Source organism: Melospiza georgiana, chromosome 16 (assembly GCF_028018845.1).
Source record: "Melospiza georgiana isolate bMelGeo1 chromosome 16, bMelGeo1.pri, whole genome shotgun sequence".
In the NCBI taxonomy this organism is placed as follows: Eukaryota; Metazoa; Chordata; class Aves; order Passeriformes; family Passerellidae; genus Melospiza; species Melospiza georgiana.
In genome coordinates, this window is record NC_080445.1 from 8964510 (window position 1) to 8981519 (window position 17010).

The window sequence follows — 17010 nt, forward strand, 5'->3', positions numbered from 1 at the left end:
GTCCAGGAGCTGGCCAGAGAATCAGGTGTCATGCTAAGTCACAGCTGACAGGATTATGTAACCAAAGGTCTCCATGCAGGGATAAAAAGTCATCTCCTTGGTGGTGAGCAGGCTGAAACCAGCCAAGAACCATCAGTAGTGATGGAGAAATTTGGGGGATTGAAGGAAAGAGATGTGTAGAAATAAAGAGAATTGCTCCAGAGATGGGGATGATGTCGAGCTGCAGACTGGAGGGACGTGAGGGGAGGCTGCCTTTGGGTACTGCAGGTGTTCATGGCTCTGCCAGAGCTGTGGGGATCTGCAATGGTGGAAGTGTCCTTGGGACTACCAGAGCACTATAAATGCACAGAATCACTGAACTCTCAGAGGTTGGAAAATGCCTCTAAGACAATGGAGTTCAGCAGTTAGCACAGCACCACATCCCCAGGTGCCACATGCAGATGCCTTTTGAACACTTCCAGGGATGGTGACTCCCCCACTGCCCTGGGCAGCCTGTTCCAACGCCTGATCACCCTTTCAGTCAAAACATTTTTCCTTATATCCAATCTAATTATTCCCTTCCTTTCCTCCTGCCTTGTTGCTTGTTACGTGGGAGAAGAGACCAACCTCCACCTGATGATACATTTGGCTCCTTTTTGTCCCTGTCAGCTTGGCTTAGTTCCTTAAATCTGCTAATTATAAATCTGTGAGATCACAGGCAACATTTAATGAATCCAGAACAGGTTGTTTGAGTCATTTTGGTGTGTGTTTGTCACTGATATTCAGCTCAGCACCTGGTGCTGCTGGTGCTGCAGGACACAGAGGTGGCAGTGAAGGGAACAGATTGCTGGCCAGCCTTGGCAGGGCAGCTCCCAATCCACAGCTCCTGCTCTGCCAAAGGAAATGGGTCTGACTCTCACAGCTCCTGGTTTGAGCTCTACCAAAGGAAATGGGTCTGACTTTCCTTGCTGGAAGTGCTCTCTGCTGGAGGAACACTGCATAGAAGCTGCTGAGCCACAGCTTGTACAGTAATGTAATTCAGCTATTGTTTCAGAGAATTGACGATGGCATTTGAAATTCCCAGTCCCAGAGGGGTCATATTTAAGGTATATTTCACATAAATTCAGAACAGTGTCTAGAGAGGCTGTCTGCTTTTCATTTTCACTGACATTGCTCAGTTCTCTTGAGCTTGGCCATCTCCTCTGCCAGTTACAAAGTTCTGCTATGGATCAATAGTAACAAGAGGAGTTTTCCTGAAATTGCCCCACTGTGGAGGGGAATATTTCTCCATGTGGCTAAAATTGACTAAGTTAATTTGTCTAAAAACATTTAGACAGTAGAGAAGTCAGATTTAAATTCACAAGTATCAGCCCTTTGCAGCAGCATACAGAAGATTCAACACAAAAGCATAGAGCCTGGTTCATCTGACCTGCTCTGGTAGTTCTATTTTTGGATATTAGGCACAGGAAAGAGGAAACTCTAGGTCTGGCTGTGCATTGTCATTGTCTCCAGCAGAATCAATGATACATTTCCTTCTTCATTTGCCTTCATGTCTGACCTTTTCTTATTTTTAAAACCAGAAAAGCAACTATTTGTTATCCCAGCTGAAAAGAATATAAAGGTTTCTGGTATAAAATTAAACAATGACATTCCCTTCCAGGGCTTTTCAATTCACTGGTTAGTCTCCTATTTATACCAGAAGACAAGTGAGAAGGACCAGTGAAATAGCACAGGGCAAGGGGGCATTTTGCTGCAGAACATCCTGGCCTGGAGCAAGCCCAGCTGCCCAAAAGGGGGGCCAGGCTCTGTGAGTGCCTGATGGGCTGGGGGGTCCCAGGGGACAACCCCTGCACCTTCCACTCCTGCAAACCACAGCACAGGTAGCCAAGGGCTGGGAAATGAAGAACAGTTTGGGATAAAAGGTTACATCTGGAAATACAGTGCTAAATTTCTGCATTAACAATGACAAGGTCAAAGATCAAAGCTTCTGCTTCTTCTATTAACAGCATTTTGTGACAGCCACAACACATATTCAATGTAGAAAATGTGTTTAAAGAAAAATCTCTATTAAAGAACTATTTTTCTAGCTATCCAACAAAGACAATAATGAAAATCTTTTCTAAGGCAAAAACCTCTCAAATACCAAGTTTACAATTAATTAAATACTTTCCAAATGATAAGTTTATCATTATACATATGTATAGTATAAGTTTACAAGTTTATATATTTTACATATATATATATATACCACTAAAAATTGCTTTTCCTTTCAGAGTATTTTAATGCACCATTTTTACAACCACACATTGAAAGTATGATGTTGTGTTTTCCTCTGGGGTTGATGGTTTGCTGTCAAACAGGGCAAAGGAGATGGGGCTGCAGAGAGATCCAACTGAACTAAGGCATTTTCCTTCCTCTGGCAGAGCTGATCCCTGTACTTTGAGCTTCAAGTGCACAGTGCAGAACTTTGCAATTCTGTCCTGAGCTCTTGTTCTTGAGGCTTGCAGGCTTGTGAGGAGCTGGGAGGCTTGGCAGAGCTGGACCTTAGCAGGCACAGTGACATCCTTGGGGCTCCCAGACCCTTGGCAGTGCCCTGGAAATGCTGTTCCTAATCTCAGAGACCCCGAGCTTTGACCATCTGACATTACAAAAGCACCTTGTGCCATTTCATAGCTTGCAGTTCCCTGGTTATTTCCTCAAGGGCTCTGTTGTTTCCAGTGTGCTTGGGAGTGCTCAGTGTGACACAGCCTCAATCTCACCCTGTCATGCAGGAGAGCCTGTGCCACACCAGGCTGCACCAGTATCTTACAGCTGAGCTGGGTGTGTTTCCTCCTGGTGCCTTATCTTCTGAAGCTGACAGCCTGACAACTCTATTTATTGAACAATATATATCATCACACAGCTGCCTCCTCCTCTACAGCCTCCCCAAGTCCATCCCATGTTCTGAGAGCAAGATGCAATCAGGAAGAAAAAAAAAAAGAAAGGAAATCACAATAAGTGATGCTGTATTGTTAAGATTTCAGAACTGTGGAGAGAAGATTTATTGCTCCTTTCCATGAAAAGACAGATCTTATCAGAAAACACTGACAACAACAGCTCTATTCATGAGCAAAAACCTGGTTTTGCTGGTGTTACTTATTTACACTGCAGTAACAGCAAGGTGCAAAACTCAGAGAAAAGTAGCAGATATGAACACAGAAGTAAACAATCCTGAGGGAATTCCTGCTTAGCCTGAGATGACAGAAAACAGGTAACATCCAGTACAAAGGAAAAAAGGAAAAGCAAAAGAATCAAAAGTACCCAAGAAAGCAAAAGTCAGAATGCCTGCTTAGCAATAATATAAGCAGTGAGTTACCACTGCTCCTCACACTTCTGACAGCCTGCTTCATCTCCTTCCTCTCATTATCCCTCCCTCCCACCCTTCCCAGGGTGATGCTCAGTGTGGGGCTCTGTTGCCACACAAGGCATGAAGCCACTGAGAAATCAGAGTTGATGTCACATTAGTGAGACACTTTTAGGAGTGTTACAGTATTTGGTTCAAAAAAGGATTAAAATTTGAAATGAACTTTGTTCATACAGCAATTACTGCTGCCTTTTCTCACCTGAGAATGGAAACCTCCATGAACACATTTTTCTGTTACTTTGCAGAATTACTGTCTGAGTTCAGCCAGTTATAAGACTGTTTGTTTCATATTCCCACTTTGTGTCTACTAGATTTACTGCACTCATTTTAAATTAAAACATGGGATTTCTCAGTTGATTTATTTAAGGTTGCCATCACCAAGGGAATTAAGCTCTCACTTCAGCAGTTCTTGTGTACTTTGGGGTTGTTTCCCTTTGCAGGGGTTGCATTAAGGCAGGCAATCAGCAGAGAGGCCTTTCTATATTTAAAGTACCTGTATATTTAAATAATATACCTGTATAAATAATATACCTGTATATACCATCTGCATATTTAAATAATATACATGTATAAAATAATTCTGCATTTAAAACAAAATGTGCTGTGCATACTGAACTGACATAAAGGTGAGACTTCATCCAACCTCTGTGGATGTCCTGTTGTTCTTCAAAGGAACACAGAGTTTACATTTTCCCCATGAATTTGCCCTAAGTTTGAGATTCTAGCATTCTACTCAATACCCTCCAGAATGATCATTACTGACTGTCCCACCTCAGCTGCTCCCAGCAATGGATACATCAATACCACAGCAGGACAGCTGAGATTCATGGGGTTTGCAAACCAGAAGGATAAAGGTTTAAAAAGTCAGGTAAAAAAAACCAAACTAGGGATGAATTATGTACTCTGGACAGCTAATGAAGCTGTGGGATTGCAAAGTCAAGTTGCAGCAAACTTTTCTACACAAAAGGTCTGGGATTTCAAGTAAATAAACATAATAGTGTAAGATGGTCTAAAATCCTGACTAGAACTATGCAGAATTTGGATGATGTAGATGTTATGAGCACTTTGGAGAGGAGGGAGTCATCTACTAATGGGCAGTGAGAGTGTACAATGACCAACTTTAGTTCTGAGCCAGTGTGGAGGTGAATTTGGCCTCTTCACAGTATTAGTTTAGAGATGCAATAACCACTCAGACATTAAGCAAATACACCACTGCATTTATAGCGTTTTTACAGATTTAAAAAAAAAAAGTTTAACGAGTAAAATGTTTTCAGTAATTGCTTAAAGCAACCTAATAGGGCTTTATGTTTAATATCTTCTATTCCCTCCACATTAAAAAACTGCCATTCAGTGCCACCTGCATGGCAGAAATAACCATCCCAAGACAGCTATCACAGGTGGAAGCAACTTGCACAGTTTTAGTTCAAGGTCATCCAATAAAGCTGGCTTCAGGCTTTGCTTTCCATCTGGAAAGCCAGCAGTGGCAGGCACTGGCAGATCTCCCACAGGCTGTTTCATGAGGACAGTGGATGCTGTTTTATAAGAATTCCATCTCTTTCCAGAGGAACTGTTGGTGAGATGATCTCACCTTTACTAATAATATTTACTGGGTCTCAACATGCATTTTAAAATGCATGAACTTTGCACTACAAATGATTTTGAAGTTCAGTTTTTATCTGCTCTGTATCACATAGAGGTCTGAGGGTTTGCTGCCTGTCCCTGTCAGCTAAACTGAGCTAACACATGCATCATCCATTTTTACAACAATGTCAGATTTCACAACCAGCAGATTTCCATGCCCCCAGCAGTCCTAAACTGCTTCTGAAGCCAAATACATCCACAGCAGCAACACATTAAATGTGTGACACACAGGATGCTGCCCCAGCAGCTCCCTCAGCTCCTGGGTCTGTCATCTCACCAGGAAAGAAGAAAATAAAGGAAGTGGGACAGGAGCTCTGGAAAGGAAGAGAGAGTGTGCATGTTCTGACGTGGTGTGTTTGCTTTCCTCAACAGCACAGACAGATTGAACATTCACAGCTTGACCCAAAACTCTTTTTATCCAGAATGTTTTCAGGAAGGAGCTGAGAGAAGCCTGAGAAGTGAAGGAGGGGGATGCTGGCAGGCTGTAAACTGATGCTTGTCTGTACATATTGTCTCATTCAGATCTATATATGCTGAGCTCTCAGCTATTCCAAAAACAAACCAGGAAGAGCTGGAGATAGCATCTGATGGCTTCAAGGTATATTTTCATTTCCTGGGCTGGCTGGAGAGAGTCACAACAGCTCCTGGCATAATTTTATGAAATTTGATAGTATCAGTATCACTGAAGGAGAGATGCTACAAACAGCCACAATTCCTACATAGCCTGCACATATCCTGAGGAGGTCCATCCTGGGCACCAAGCAAGGCAGGGTCCTGAGACAAAAATAGCATTTGATAATGTAATTACAGACCAAAGCATAGTGCATCTGCTCTGCTGTGACTGAGGTTGCCTGAGCTAAAATATGATTGTACAATATAAATTGTGGCATTACCTAATTGAGGAAGGCTTGATTTTATAATCTGGAAATTGTCTCCTTATAAACTTCAGGTAATTCTTCATAGCAAGCAGGTATTCAGCTAGAAGTGATGTGGATTTCCTGGGTATGAAGAGCACAGCTGCTTTCAGCTGCCCTCCTTTCTTTGTTTTCAAGGAGGAAACAAAAATAAGGAGCAAAGCAAAGGACACATTTACAAAGGTTAATACCTGACTTGCAACTGGCACAATGGTTTGGGAAACATCATGACCTGTTAGTCCATTGCTTCAGCTCATTTTGCTTTCTTTGTTTCTTTTTATTGATAAAAAGAAAAGGATTATCAGAAAACTGGCCTCTTATAAAGTATACACTACAGGATGAATATTTCACTATAGTATATGGCAAATAGATAAGAGTTCATCTGCTTTCCTTGCTTTTCAAATAAAAAAATTTCTGGGCTCAGGCTAAGAATAAGCTGTCACATATTTAATTCTTGGGTGAGTATTTCAAACACAGGGTGGGGTATTTTTTAGCAGTGTTTTGTTGTCTTATTCTTGAGTGAGTATTTTTAAATGCAGGGAAGAGCTGTGGCACCTGCTGGCATGTGCAAGCAGAGCTGCCAGGTTGTGTGTGCTGTGACCCTGAGGGCTGGGGACACTGAGCACAGCTTTAGAGCCCTGCTTTCTTTAAGCACAGCTACAGTCTGCTCTTCCTGCTTTAGGATCTGGCTACATGTGAATAAAAAGATCAGACAGACAGTGAGAAGAAAGAACCATTATTTTAAAAAAATGTAGCTGGAAATGTGAGCTGTGCCTGGATGTGCAAGTGCTACAGAACCCTTTCACTGTGTTCATGCTTTTATAAGAACTATTGAAAAAATACCAATTTAACCCAAGAGAATTTCTATTCTGTTGCTAACAGCAAGAAAGGCAAAGAAGGGAATACAAACATACCACACAGTTTCTGTAATACTAAGTGTGTGTTTTATCCTTTTGCTCTAATTAAAGCAAAGGCTAAAGCAGATGCAAAAGCTAAAGAGCTGTGGCTCTCATTAAAGCTGCCCTGGCACTCTGTGCTCTGAGTGTAGGTGTAGAGCTGCTCGTTAGCAGTGTTCAAAGCTGAGCCTGCCTAAACCTGGCTGAGGAGGCTCAGCTGCATGTGGTTGGTTGGACAGGTCATTCCCAGGGGAATCCAGTCCTGTCAGAAGAAATCAGTTACTAAAATTCATGACCTACATACAGACTTCTGGTCTTTGGATGTTGGCAATTCATTACTCCAGAAATCAAACGAAAAAAAGATTATGGCTACATATAAAGTCTTCCACAATATGTCTATGAATTAGAGTTTACGTAATTTGCTTAGTGAAACAGATACAAAATTTGGACCACTGAGGGAACCATGACACGTGCTGTTAATCTCAGCAACAGGTCATTAAAATATGTTTGTCATTGAAGACAAATGTAGCCAAGCCCTTCTGTCAGTGCAAATCCCCAGCATGAGAGGCAGGAAAGAGCAGGTGCTGCTGTATTATTTGGGTATCACTATCTTGGGTACCACTGCTTCTCTCTCTGGCCATTTCATTCAGTGGCATTCACTGAATGAAGGATTGCCACATTGCCACATGCCTCAAGGATTAATGAGCAGCGTCAGAGCACTTTGCCACACTGCCGGGAGCAGCTGGGCTGGAAGCTGTGTGAATATCCCTGGAAAAGTGGTCATTAGGTCTGCTGCAGCTGAAGGAATGAGAGGGTCTGTGGCTCTCCATGGCTCAGAAAAGACAGAAACTGGGGTCCCCTCAGTCCCCTGCCTGCTCTGCCAGGACCTTGGGCCAACCTCCTGGAGGCTGGAGCTCAGAGGAGCTTCCCTGCCTGTGCCAGGGAGAGGCTGGCAGTGCTCTGGGCAGCTCCAGGCAGGGTGAGAGGATGAGATCTGGCCCAGGAGGAGAGCAGCTGCACAGTGTGAACACCAGTTCTGTTCCCTTTTCAATAAGCAGCTCTCCTGTGTTAAATCCCTTACTCAAACACCTGCAAGGCAATACAGAGTAAAGAGTGTGAGCATGGGGGAAATGAAAAGAGCAGACTGGATACCAGAACAAACAGAACAATTGCTCTCATTCACTGGGGCAGTTTATTTCAGTGCTTTGTTTGATAGAGAAAATGTCAAGAGAAGTGCAGGGTTCAATGATGAGGCTTCTTCCAGATTAAATTTATGTACAAACCAATAACCAAGTAGTGACTTGACTACCAGGAGCAGGAGTGACAAAAGCTTTCCTGTTCACTTTGTTTGTACCACAAAGGCATTACTAAAGGTCAGTGGCACTATAACCAGTCCTTACTCCAAAGGTGTCTAAGCAGTGATTCTGGCAGAAGTCTCTGGGATAGCATTCAAAGATGTGCTGTTTGCAGAGGGGTGGGGCTTCCAGCTTCTGGCAATGCAATCAGGGCACTAAAATTAACCTCAAGTGTAAGGGTCAAAGTACCAGCTCCCTGTACTTGAACATAAGCAGAAAGCCAGTGAGTTTTTCAGGCTACTGAAGCTTCATTAATGCCAAGGGTCTGAGCTCAGCAGGTTTTAGAGCTACTGAAGTTCTTGGCCTGTCAGCAAAGGCATTTGTTTCTGACCTCAGATACTCACAGACTGAGGATACTTCAAAATAATACACTTCTAAATCTGATGATTTAGGAATATTAACCCTATTGCCTTCACCATCAGAATTGAATTAATATTCACAAACCTACAGTGAGGCTCCTACGCCTGACCTTTTTGGCAATTTTGAAAATCCCTCTTGGAATATTGCTATTTAATTTGATATATCAGAAAGTGTTTTGTGTTCATAACTTAATGGCTTCCATTTAACAAATGTCAAGTCTTGGCTGCTATTAGGGCAGAGCACAGTGTGCAGCTCTCTTGTGACATGAGCTAAGACCACTAATGAAGCAGGAATAAAGCCTGACTAGGTTAGACTGTGGAAGCTTCAAATCCCCTACCTGTTGATATTTTGTTCAGACAAATATCCTTGCCACAAAGGACTGAAATCAGGTAGGAAAAGATGCTGCAGAGACAGGTACTTTGCTAAAGTTTCCTTTTGTAAGTAAGAGATCCATTTTATGTATTCTGCAAATCGTGCTGAATAAAAAAAGGTGCTGAATAAAAAAGCAGTAATTTCCTTTGCAACTACAAAAATCGTTTCCCAACGGCATTTTGTAAGTGCTCACCTAACTGGGATGCTCTTTATCTTTCTCCCTTTTAAAATGTCAAGCAGATAAAAGTCTTCTAAATACCATTCTTTCCTATTTTGATTAATTTTGCATAGTGTTTTCCCAGAGGGATTGATACTTACATAAACCTGAGTTCTGATTCTCTTCTGACTAAGACTTCCCGAAGTCTCTGGATCTTTGCCATCTCAAGCTCAATTTCCTCAGGCATCATTGTTGTTTCAGCCATTGAAATGATGTCAAGTTGATCTGTGTGTGGAAGCAGAGAAAATGAATTAAGGCAGTCAGACTGTCTTAATGGTGTTTTTCAGGAATGTAAATTAAATCACAGAGCTACCTAACTATGGAGTAATTAATTCAAGCAGTAAAAAATACTCTAGCTGAATGCTGTGCTGACTGCTTTCTCTATTGTTTTTTCTGATTACTTGCAATGTAACAGTTTAGAAGTGAAATACTTCCTAAGCCAAAGTGACAATCATTTTGTAAGTCAGGCTCAGTCATCCCTCTGAGGAATCCCAACCCCATCCACAGCCACGGCCACCATTCCTGAACTGGTATCAGTGCCACAAAACCCTCTCAGAGCAATTACCTGCAGCTCTGCAGAGTCCTACCTTGGTGCAGACAACATAAACCCATGAATATTCCCCACATTTAACCTCTAGAACTCTCCCTGCTGCTCACCCTGGAGCTAAAGCCCAGCCCCACCAAGAGGAGCCAAGGATGGGCTCAGAAATGATGCAGGAGCTCATCCTGCAAGGGCATTAAAATAGGGAAAAGCACTTTGCAGTAATAACTTGGCAGCTGGTAAGGCCAGGGTGCTTCTGTGATTATTTCTCCATAATTGATGTGTTATCACTGTAACCCAGAGAGAAACAGGGCTATGGACTGAACCTAAAGCAACCAATTTATATAAGATGGGTTTGGAAAAGAAACTGCTTGGCCTCTGGAAAACCCCATTCCAAGGGTTCATCATACTTGGCCTTCACGTTAAACAAGAATTTAGACACTGAAAAATAGGTTGGCTGCATATCTTGGTACCCAAATGGAGAGATATTCCTGAAAAAAAAACCTGTTTCAGCTGTATTTGATTTGAAAAAGGGAAAATAGAGAGGTCAAAACACACTCAGCATAATTATGCAGAAAACAGCAGACAAAAAGCATTAGAAAATAAGCTGTTCAATTAATTAAGAGGAGACAAATTCTGAAGTCTCTCATGACAGACTAAGCACAACTGAGTAGAATTTCTGACAAAAACTTGGAGTAGCACTGAAACTACAAAATCTCAGGAAACAGCTCCTGTATGAGCTTAGTTCATGGTTCTCCCAAAATGGAGGCAAAGGAAAAACATTCTATACTATATAAACAAAATCTATTTCCCTTGTATTTAAAAATAGATTAAATATTTTTTAAAGTTACCCTGCTAGTATTATCTGCAAGTTTTGACTTCCTTTCTTAATTAAGAAAGTGGAGAAACAAAAATAAAACATCTTTTTTTTCAAGATAACAGAATCTTGAGAAAAAAAAGTGAGACAGATTTTGAAATGTCTGTCATGACAGAACAGCCATGTTTCAGAAGTCGTTTTTACATTGAAATTGAAAAACTGGTCTGTAAAGTAAGGATGTCTTGTACACACAGAAATGCTGCCTGTACAAGATGGATTTCCCTATTAGAAATCATTGTGCTTGTTGGAGTATATTTAGTTGATGTGTAGCCTAAATGTCATGAGGTTCTCACAGGCCCACCTCTAATTTTCACTGCTTGCCAGAAATATAAGCAGGAGATGGGAAGTTATTCTGATGCTACCATGAATTAAAGCCAATAATAAAGAGGAATATAAACCATAAATAAATTACACATACATATTATAAAATTAGCTCTCAAGAGCTCAGAAAACAGGGGAAAAAAATGGTAACTAATTTACTTGCACTCTGCAGCTCTAGCTGTAAGTGCCCTGGTGTCACTCCTTGCGTGAGGTCAGCCTCCACCCTCTGATTTCAACAATTCAGGAACAAACAAGCTTTTTGTGATGCGCTTAAAGCAGCATGGGAATTAGTGTGACAGGCAGAAGTCTGCTCTGACCCCTTGCAGAACAGAGATTCTCCTTCACATCCCACTCAACATGTCCTTGAACCAGAGAAAAGATTTTTGAAACCTACCCAAAATTCTGCAGTGTCTCCAAAAGACTCAAAAATGCAAGCAAGGCAGCAGAAGCTTCAAAGTGGAGGGAAATAAACACAGAAACCATCAGATATCAGTTCACAGCTTGTCTGCAAGCTGGAAGATGTGGCTGAAGCCTGGAATGGAGCACAGGTGAGGACACCTGGAGAGGCCAGGGCAGGAATTGCCACCCCAGCCCCCAGCACTCCCCACAGACACCAACCTCTGCTCTCAGCTCCTCTTCTAACACCAAGGATAACTGGCTCACCTGGGAGCAGCTGTGCTGAAGGATAATTAATTATTTTTCATAAAATGGTTTGAGCTCCTGGGATGTGAACCACTGGGGAAGATTATGTTAACATTATTGAGCCTTTAAGTAAAGCTCTGACTCTGTCCCAGTGAGCAATGACACCTCTGAGACATGGTTCAGAACAGCTTCACACAGAAGTCTCTCACATTTTCAAAAAAGAAAGAAGGAACATTTTATTTTATTTAAATCAGGTATGTAGTAGTCAACTATTTTTTTAGCATATATTGAGCTTCTTCCTGGTAATGGGACAAAATTCATAAAGCAAAAATGGAGACAACACTGAGATTAGTCACAGCCAGTGACAGGATTAAACTATTTTGTCTGTTCTGCAATCTCCAGGATAATTTTCAGTGACAAAGAAACAAGTAAAATGATATTACTGTATTCACAAAAAGATAGCATGAAAATAATTACTATAGGGAAATAAAATTATCAAGCAATTACACACAGTGAGAGGGACTGAAGAAGTAAGCCTGAAGTTATTAATGCATAACTTTGGTTCAATTTAGACACAGACTGGTATAGTTAAAGTGGGTATTAACTTAATGATCACACTTCATCCTCAGTGTGGCAGCCAGAAATAGAACAGTGGCCAGCTGTGTTTAAAAGCAACAAAAATCCAAATTGCCTATTAAGTCAATAAGTGCAAAGAAAACGTTAAAAGAAGCCTGAATTGACACAATGAGAAATGAGAGAACACCTCACACCTGGTGTCAATAGCTTCAGAGCCATTGGGAAGGGAGGCTGAAATTAATTACCAGCCCAGACCCTGCTGCTGTCACTGGTGGTGGCCCCACAGGACAGGCTCCCTGTGCTCAGCAGCCATTAGTGCTTTAATTGTCACTTGGGGCTGTCATTGTCACTGTGAACCAGAGAAGGGGAGGCCTGGCAGTGACACAGAGGGCCCCAAATCTCTGCTGTGGAACCAAACGATGTCATTGTCACTGCTGAGCTCCAGAACAGCTCAGGCACTGGCAAGGGACACGCAGGAGGAGCTGCAAGGGAGGGATCCACAGCAAGTGCAGGGTCTGCTCCAGCAGGACCCTCTGGATCCTCCTCTTTATGGCTCTGCTGCTCTGAATCAGTCACACCTTCCAGAGCCTCTTCTTTATGGCTTTGCTGCTCTGGAACCCAGTCACACCTTCCAGAGCCACCCCAGTGACCCAGCAGGAGGAGAGCTCCAGCACAGGGCAATGGCCCAGCTCCCTAGCACTGCTCCTCTCCATCCATCCTAAATGAGACTGTCCAACCATGGCTGCTGAAGCTCCTCAGAGGATGGTGGCACAGACCAGCTGTGAGACCTCTCTGATGCGGAAACCACCCAGCAGCAAACCTGCTCTTCAGCCCACCCAATGATGGTGCTCCAGTTAAAAATTATTTTAAGTCATTGTTCTGAACTGGACTTAAATTGAGCACTTTGAAGCTTACTTCCCCTCCCCTAAATTGTCCAATAATAAACTAATCCTTGGTAAGAAAATGTTAATGAATAAGTTTTGCTCCAAATCTGGGTCAGAACTTTTGGGGTTTTCTCAAAGAATTCAGTGAAATTCTCAAGCTAATCCTGTTTCACTGAAATACATTAAGTGCTAATAGAGCAGACTGTAGCAAGTAAACTCCTAATGCTACTTCACATATCAAAATCAAGACTCTCAAGACCACTATTAGTTGATGAGACAAAGCAGAAGTAAGCAGGAGGCACAGGTCAGAAATGGATGAACTGAGAATCAGTTAGTGCCTCTTCAAAGGAGCATGCTTGGAAATTTAAATAGTTGCATAATGCAGAAAAATGAATTTGTTATAGTTCAAAATATTCCAGATAAAAATATTCATGTGAAAAGAATCAGATTGTTCTCATAGTTGGTCACTAACATGTCACCTGGAGGCATGAATGGAGGCTAGCCTTGCAGCCAGCCCTTTTACTGTACCTTCTGTTGTTGCCTCAAAGTTAATTTTTTTTCTGTTTGATTTAATCCTTCTGGTGCAGGATGCAGTGGCCAATAACTAACCTGTACAGGAAAAACTACATTTAATTCCTTATTTCTAATCGAGCCTGCTGCAGCATTCTATTGCTGTGAATCCTAACAACTACTGAATTTGGCATGTGTGTGGCACATTGTATTTATTCAATGCTTTGTGATGGAATTACCATATAAATACAATACAAACAGCTGCAATGTGTTTTGTTCCTGCATTGCCTGAGAGGCTGCAGCCTTGTGCAATTTCAGATGGGTAGATTGGGGAAAAGGGAAAAAAGGGGCAGTGAGCTGGTTGTAGTGGCAGCGGGCACATCTCACACTCCTTTCACTGCATTCCTCACTTGGTTTGGACACTGGCAGCAGTCTGGCTTTGGGACACATCCCAGGAATGTCCTCATCCTGCTGCAGAATACAGCCCACAGGCCATTTCAGGGGTTCTTTCAGAAATGCTGTAATCTCCTCTTTCCCCTCACGGCAATCTCTTCCCTCTGCCTGTCAATTTGTTCTCCTATTTCTTCTCTAGCACCAAGAACAGGTTGGTGATGGCACAAATTCAGTAAATTTGGGATGGTGCTGCTGGTTCATATGGCCTCAGTGGGCAGCAGAAACACCTGGTGAGTTTTAGCACTGTGGAAAAGCAATGTCTAAAGGCAATAGGAGTGTGCAGAGGCTGTTACTGAAGGAGCAAAAAGCTGATGAGCTGCTCCAGTCACACTCAGATGGCAAAAGTTCTCAGAATCCCTTTACTTGCACTGCTGTCAGTGGCACTGAATGCAGGAGATAACACAGCTGAATTTTGCTTCTAGCAGGAAGCTGATTTGTTTTTTCTTATTATTGTGCCTGTTATCATTTTTGAGTCCTTACTGATAATGGAGCAACACATTTAAATTTTGGGCGTCTAGCATGTAGAGCCATGAACTGCACTTTGGGCTGACAAAGGAGCACAGCTCCTTCACAGCTGGCCAGATGTGCTTTGTCCCTGCAAGCAGTGGTAGCCCAAACTTTCTGACAAAACTGTCTCTGCTGGAAAATGCCAGAGAAGTGGCATTCAGAGTATTTGGGGGATAACACATTGCATTCAGTACAGAAAAAATTCTGTCCAAAGACCCTTGTTTCCTTTCAGTGCATGAGAATCCAGAACAGCTTTGCACTTCTGGAAATGTTACATTTCAAAAAAAATCAGAAGTTTCAACTGCAATGCAGCTCCCAGATGCAGAGGGGGTAACCTTAGAGCCCTGAGATGTTGGCTTAAACCAAGCATCAAGGCTTCAAATACTTTTGCCAGACAGCAGGGCACCCAGAAATCCCAAAGGTGGTTTCACATGCTCCATGTCTCAGCATAAACCTCTGGGCTGGCTGAGTCCCCTTAGCTTGGTTTTGCAACAGGCAGCTGTGAAAGCTGGGAGCTCCAGGGATCCTCTTTGGCAGGAAGGGTCCAGAGATGCCTCCTGAAAGCTGATTAAACACCAGGATCTGTGGGAGTGTCGTGGTCATCCAATATCCCTGCTTCACAGCTGCCATTTGGAGAAGGGGGAAAAGAAGTGGGGGATTTATCTGATTTGTGGGGAATTGTGGTGCATCTTTGCTTCCAGCAGACCTGAAGCACAAAGCACTGGCCAGCTCAGCCCTGTGCTGTGCTGTGTAAAGATCATTTATGTTCTGGGACAAACTGCTGGACTCAGGCAGTTCTTTGCATCTGCAGCTCCTCAGGCAAGAGATCAGAATTTCATATGTAGAGAGACACATATGATTAATTCTTTTCTCTATTCATCCATCTCTGCTCATTCAAAACCCAGCACAGATCATTCTGTTTGCCATATAATCTCCTCCCCAAGAACTATTAAATCATCTGCTGTGACTGGTGATGGCTCTGTCCATCAGCCAGCTCTGGTCTGGGTGTAATAGCACAATTATAACATTGGGATTTATTTTGTCCAGTTTATTAATACTTTTTTATTCTTTAATTATCACAGATTTACAGCATAGACATCTTCACACATAAGTTTCTACTTCCAAAGTATTTCACTCATACTCTAGCATATGACCCCATTTTAAAATTAGGTGAGCAGAGAACATAAAAAGAACTGTGTGCAATTGCCCACTGCACTTCCAGAATCACTGCCCTGTCTGTTCCACATCTAAGAGCCTCTGGTTATAAAAAGATTCTTTCAGTTGCTTATCCTGTATGTTCTTGTTCTTACCTCCAAGCTTTGACCTTTTATTTTTTATTATTTACCTTTGCAAGAAAGCCTGTTGGCAGCAGTCTATTCTTCCCCATTTCAGCCTTTTGTATACTTGGTCTCACTGAGCTTTCTCTCGAAATACAAATGCCAGATTCACAGTGTTGAATGTTAACTCCTTCCTCTAACTCTGAAAGCCCTTTTGGTTCCTTTCCTGTGCTATTATACTCAAAGACCTGCACACAATGTCTCCTGTCACATCTGATGGAGGTGCCTGCAGTTGTCCCCTGCCCAGATAAGATTCTCAGCTGCTTTCCATCTTTTAGGCTGTGCTTCTGTAGAACAAGTTGCACTGCACTGAATACAGCTGGTTTAAAAACTGACCCTGAAAGAGATCCTGCTTTGAGTTTTCTCACTGAACTACAAATGCCCCAGCAGAAATAGACAGTCAGTGGTAAAAGTGATTGCTAATTAAGGATGGTCTTCAATACTTTGCTAACTAGAAGTTTTACAGTTAAATGATGGTTGCAACTTTCTAATTTAGGGACAATTTTCTGCCCTTGCTCCCTATTAAAATATATATATCAGCACAAATCCATAATGATAAGATCTATAAAGATCTTGCCTCTTGAAAAAAGCATCAATTAAAGTCTTGTTTGTTATCCTGCAAAATTTATAAGCAGTAATTATTCTTGGCTTTGTTTTTTGTCAGTTTATGACAGTTTCAGTTTCCTAAGTGGGTAATTATGCAACCCTTTAATCTTACACTTCCCCCAGGAAAAAGATATCTCTAGTCTTAAGGAACTGCTCTGTGCATAGAAAGCCTCATCTTGGTTGCAATGATATCCTGAAAAAACAGCTCATCTGGCAACAGTTGTTCTTCCTGCCCTGACAATGGGATCCTGTGAATCATCACCAGGCTGGAGTTCTTGCAGAAATTTAATGTCAGGCATAGGTCTCAATGTGATATTCAGACTTAATGAACCTCAAAATCTATACTGCTATCCTATGTTTGGATTACAAATTCCATTTGTTCTACCTTGCACTTCAGCTTTCAGATTTCAGCACTCTACTGGCTTCTGATGCTGTCAGCCTTGTGGTGTCACCTGCTCATGGTGATGGGGACAGGTCCTGTGGACAAGCTCAGGTATCTGCAGGCACAGAACAGCTCAGGAAGAAGAGAAGACTAATTTTACTGTTATCTGGGGATTTACTCATTAAGGTAGGATTTAGCTGTCTGAGGTCCAGTGTCCACTGCAGTCATTCACAGCCC

The 17010-nt window shown here is 42.2% G+C and overlaps 1 protein-coding gene across 3 annotated transcripts in view; it reads right to left on the minus strand.

The window, feature by feature from the left end:
* The window catches only part of BMERB1 (bMERB domain containing 1), a 57331-nt gene that overhangs the window by 12368 nt on the left and 27953 nt on the right, over positions 1-17010 (minus strand). For all 3 annotated transcript variants that reach the window (XM_058035239.1, XM_058035237.1, XM_058035236.1), the window contains exon 2: positions 9239-9362. In XM_058035239.1, the coding sequence (XP_057891222.1) occupies positions 9239-9362 (124 nt within the window). The remainder of the gene's footprint in view (positions 1-9238; positions 9363-17010) is intronic.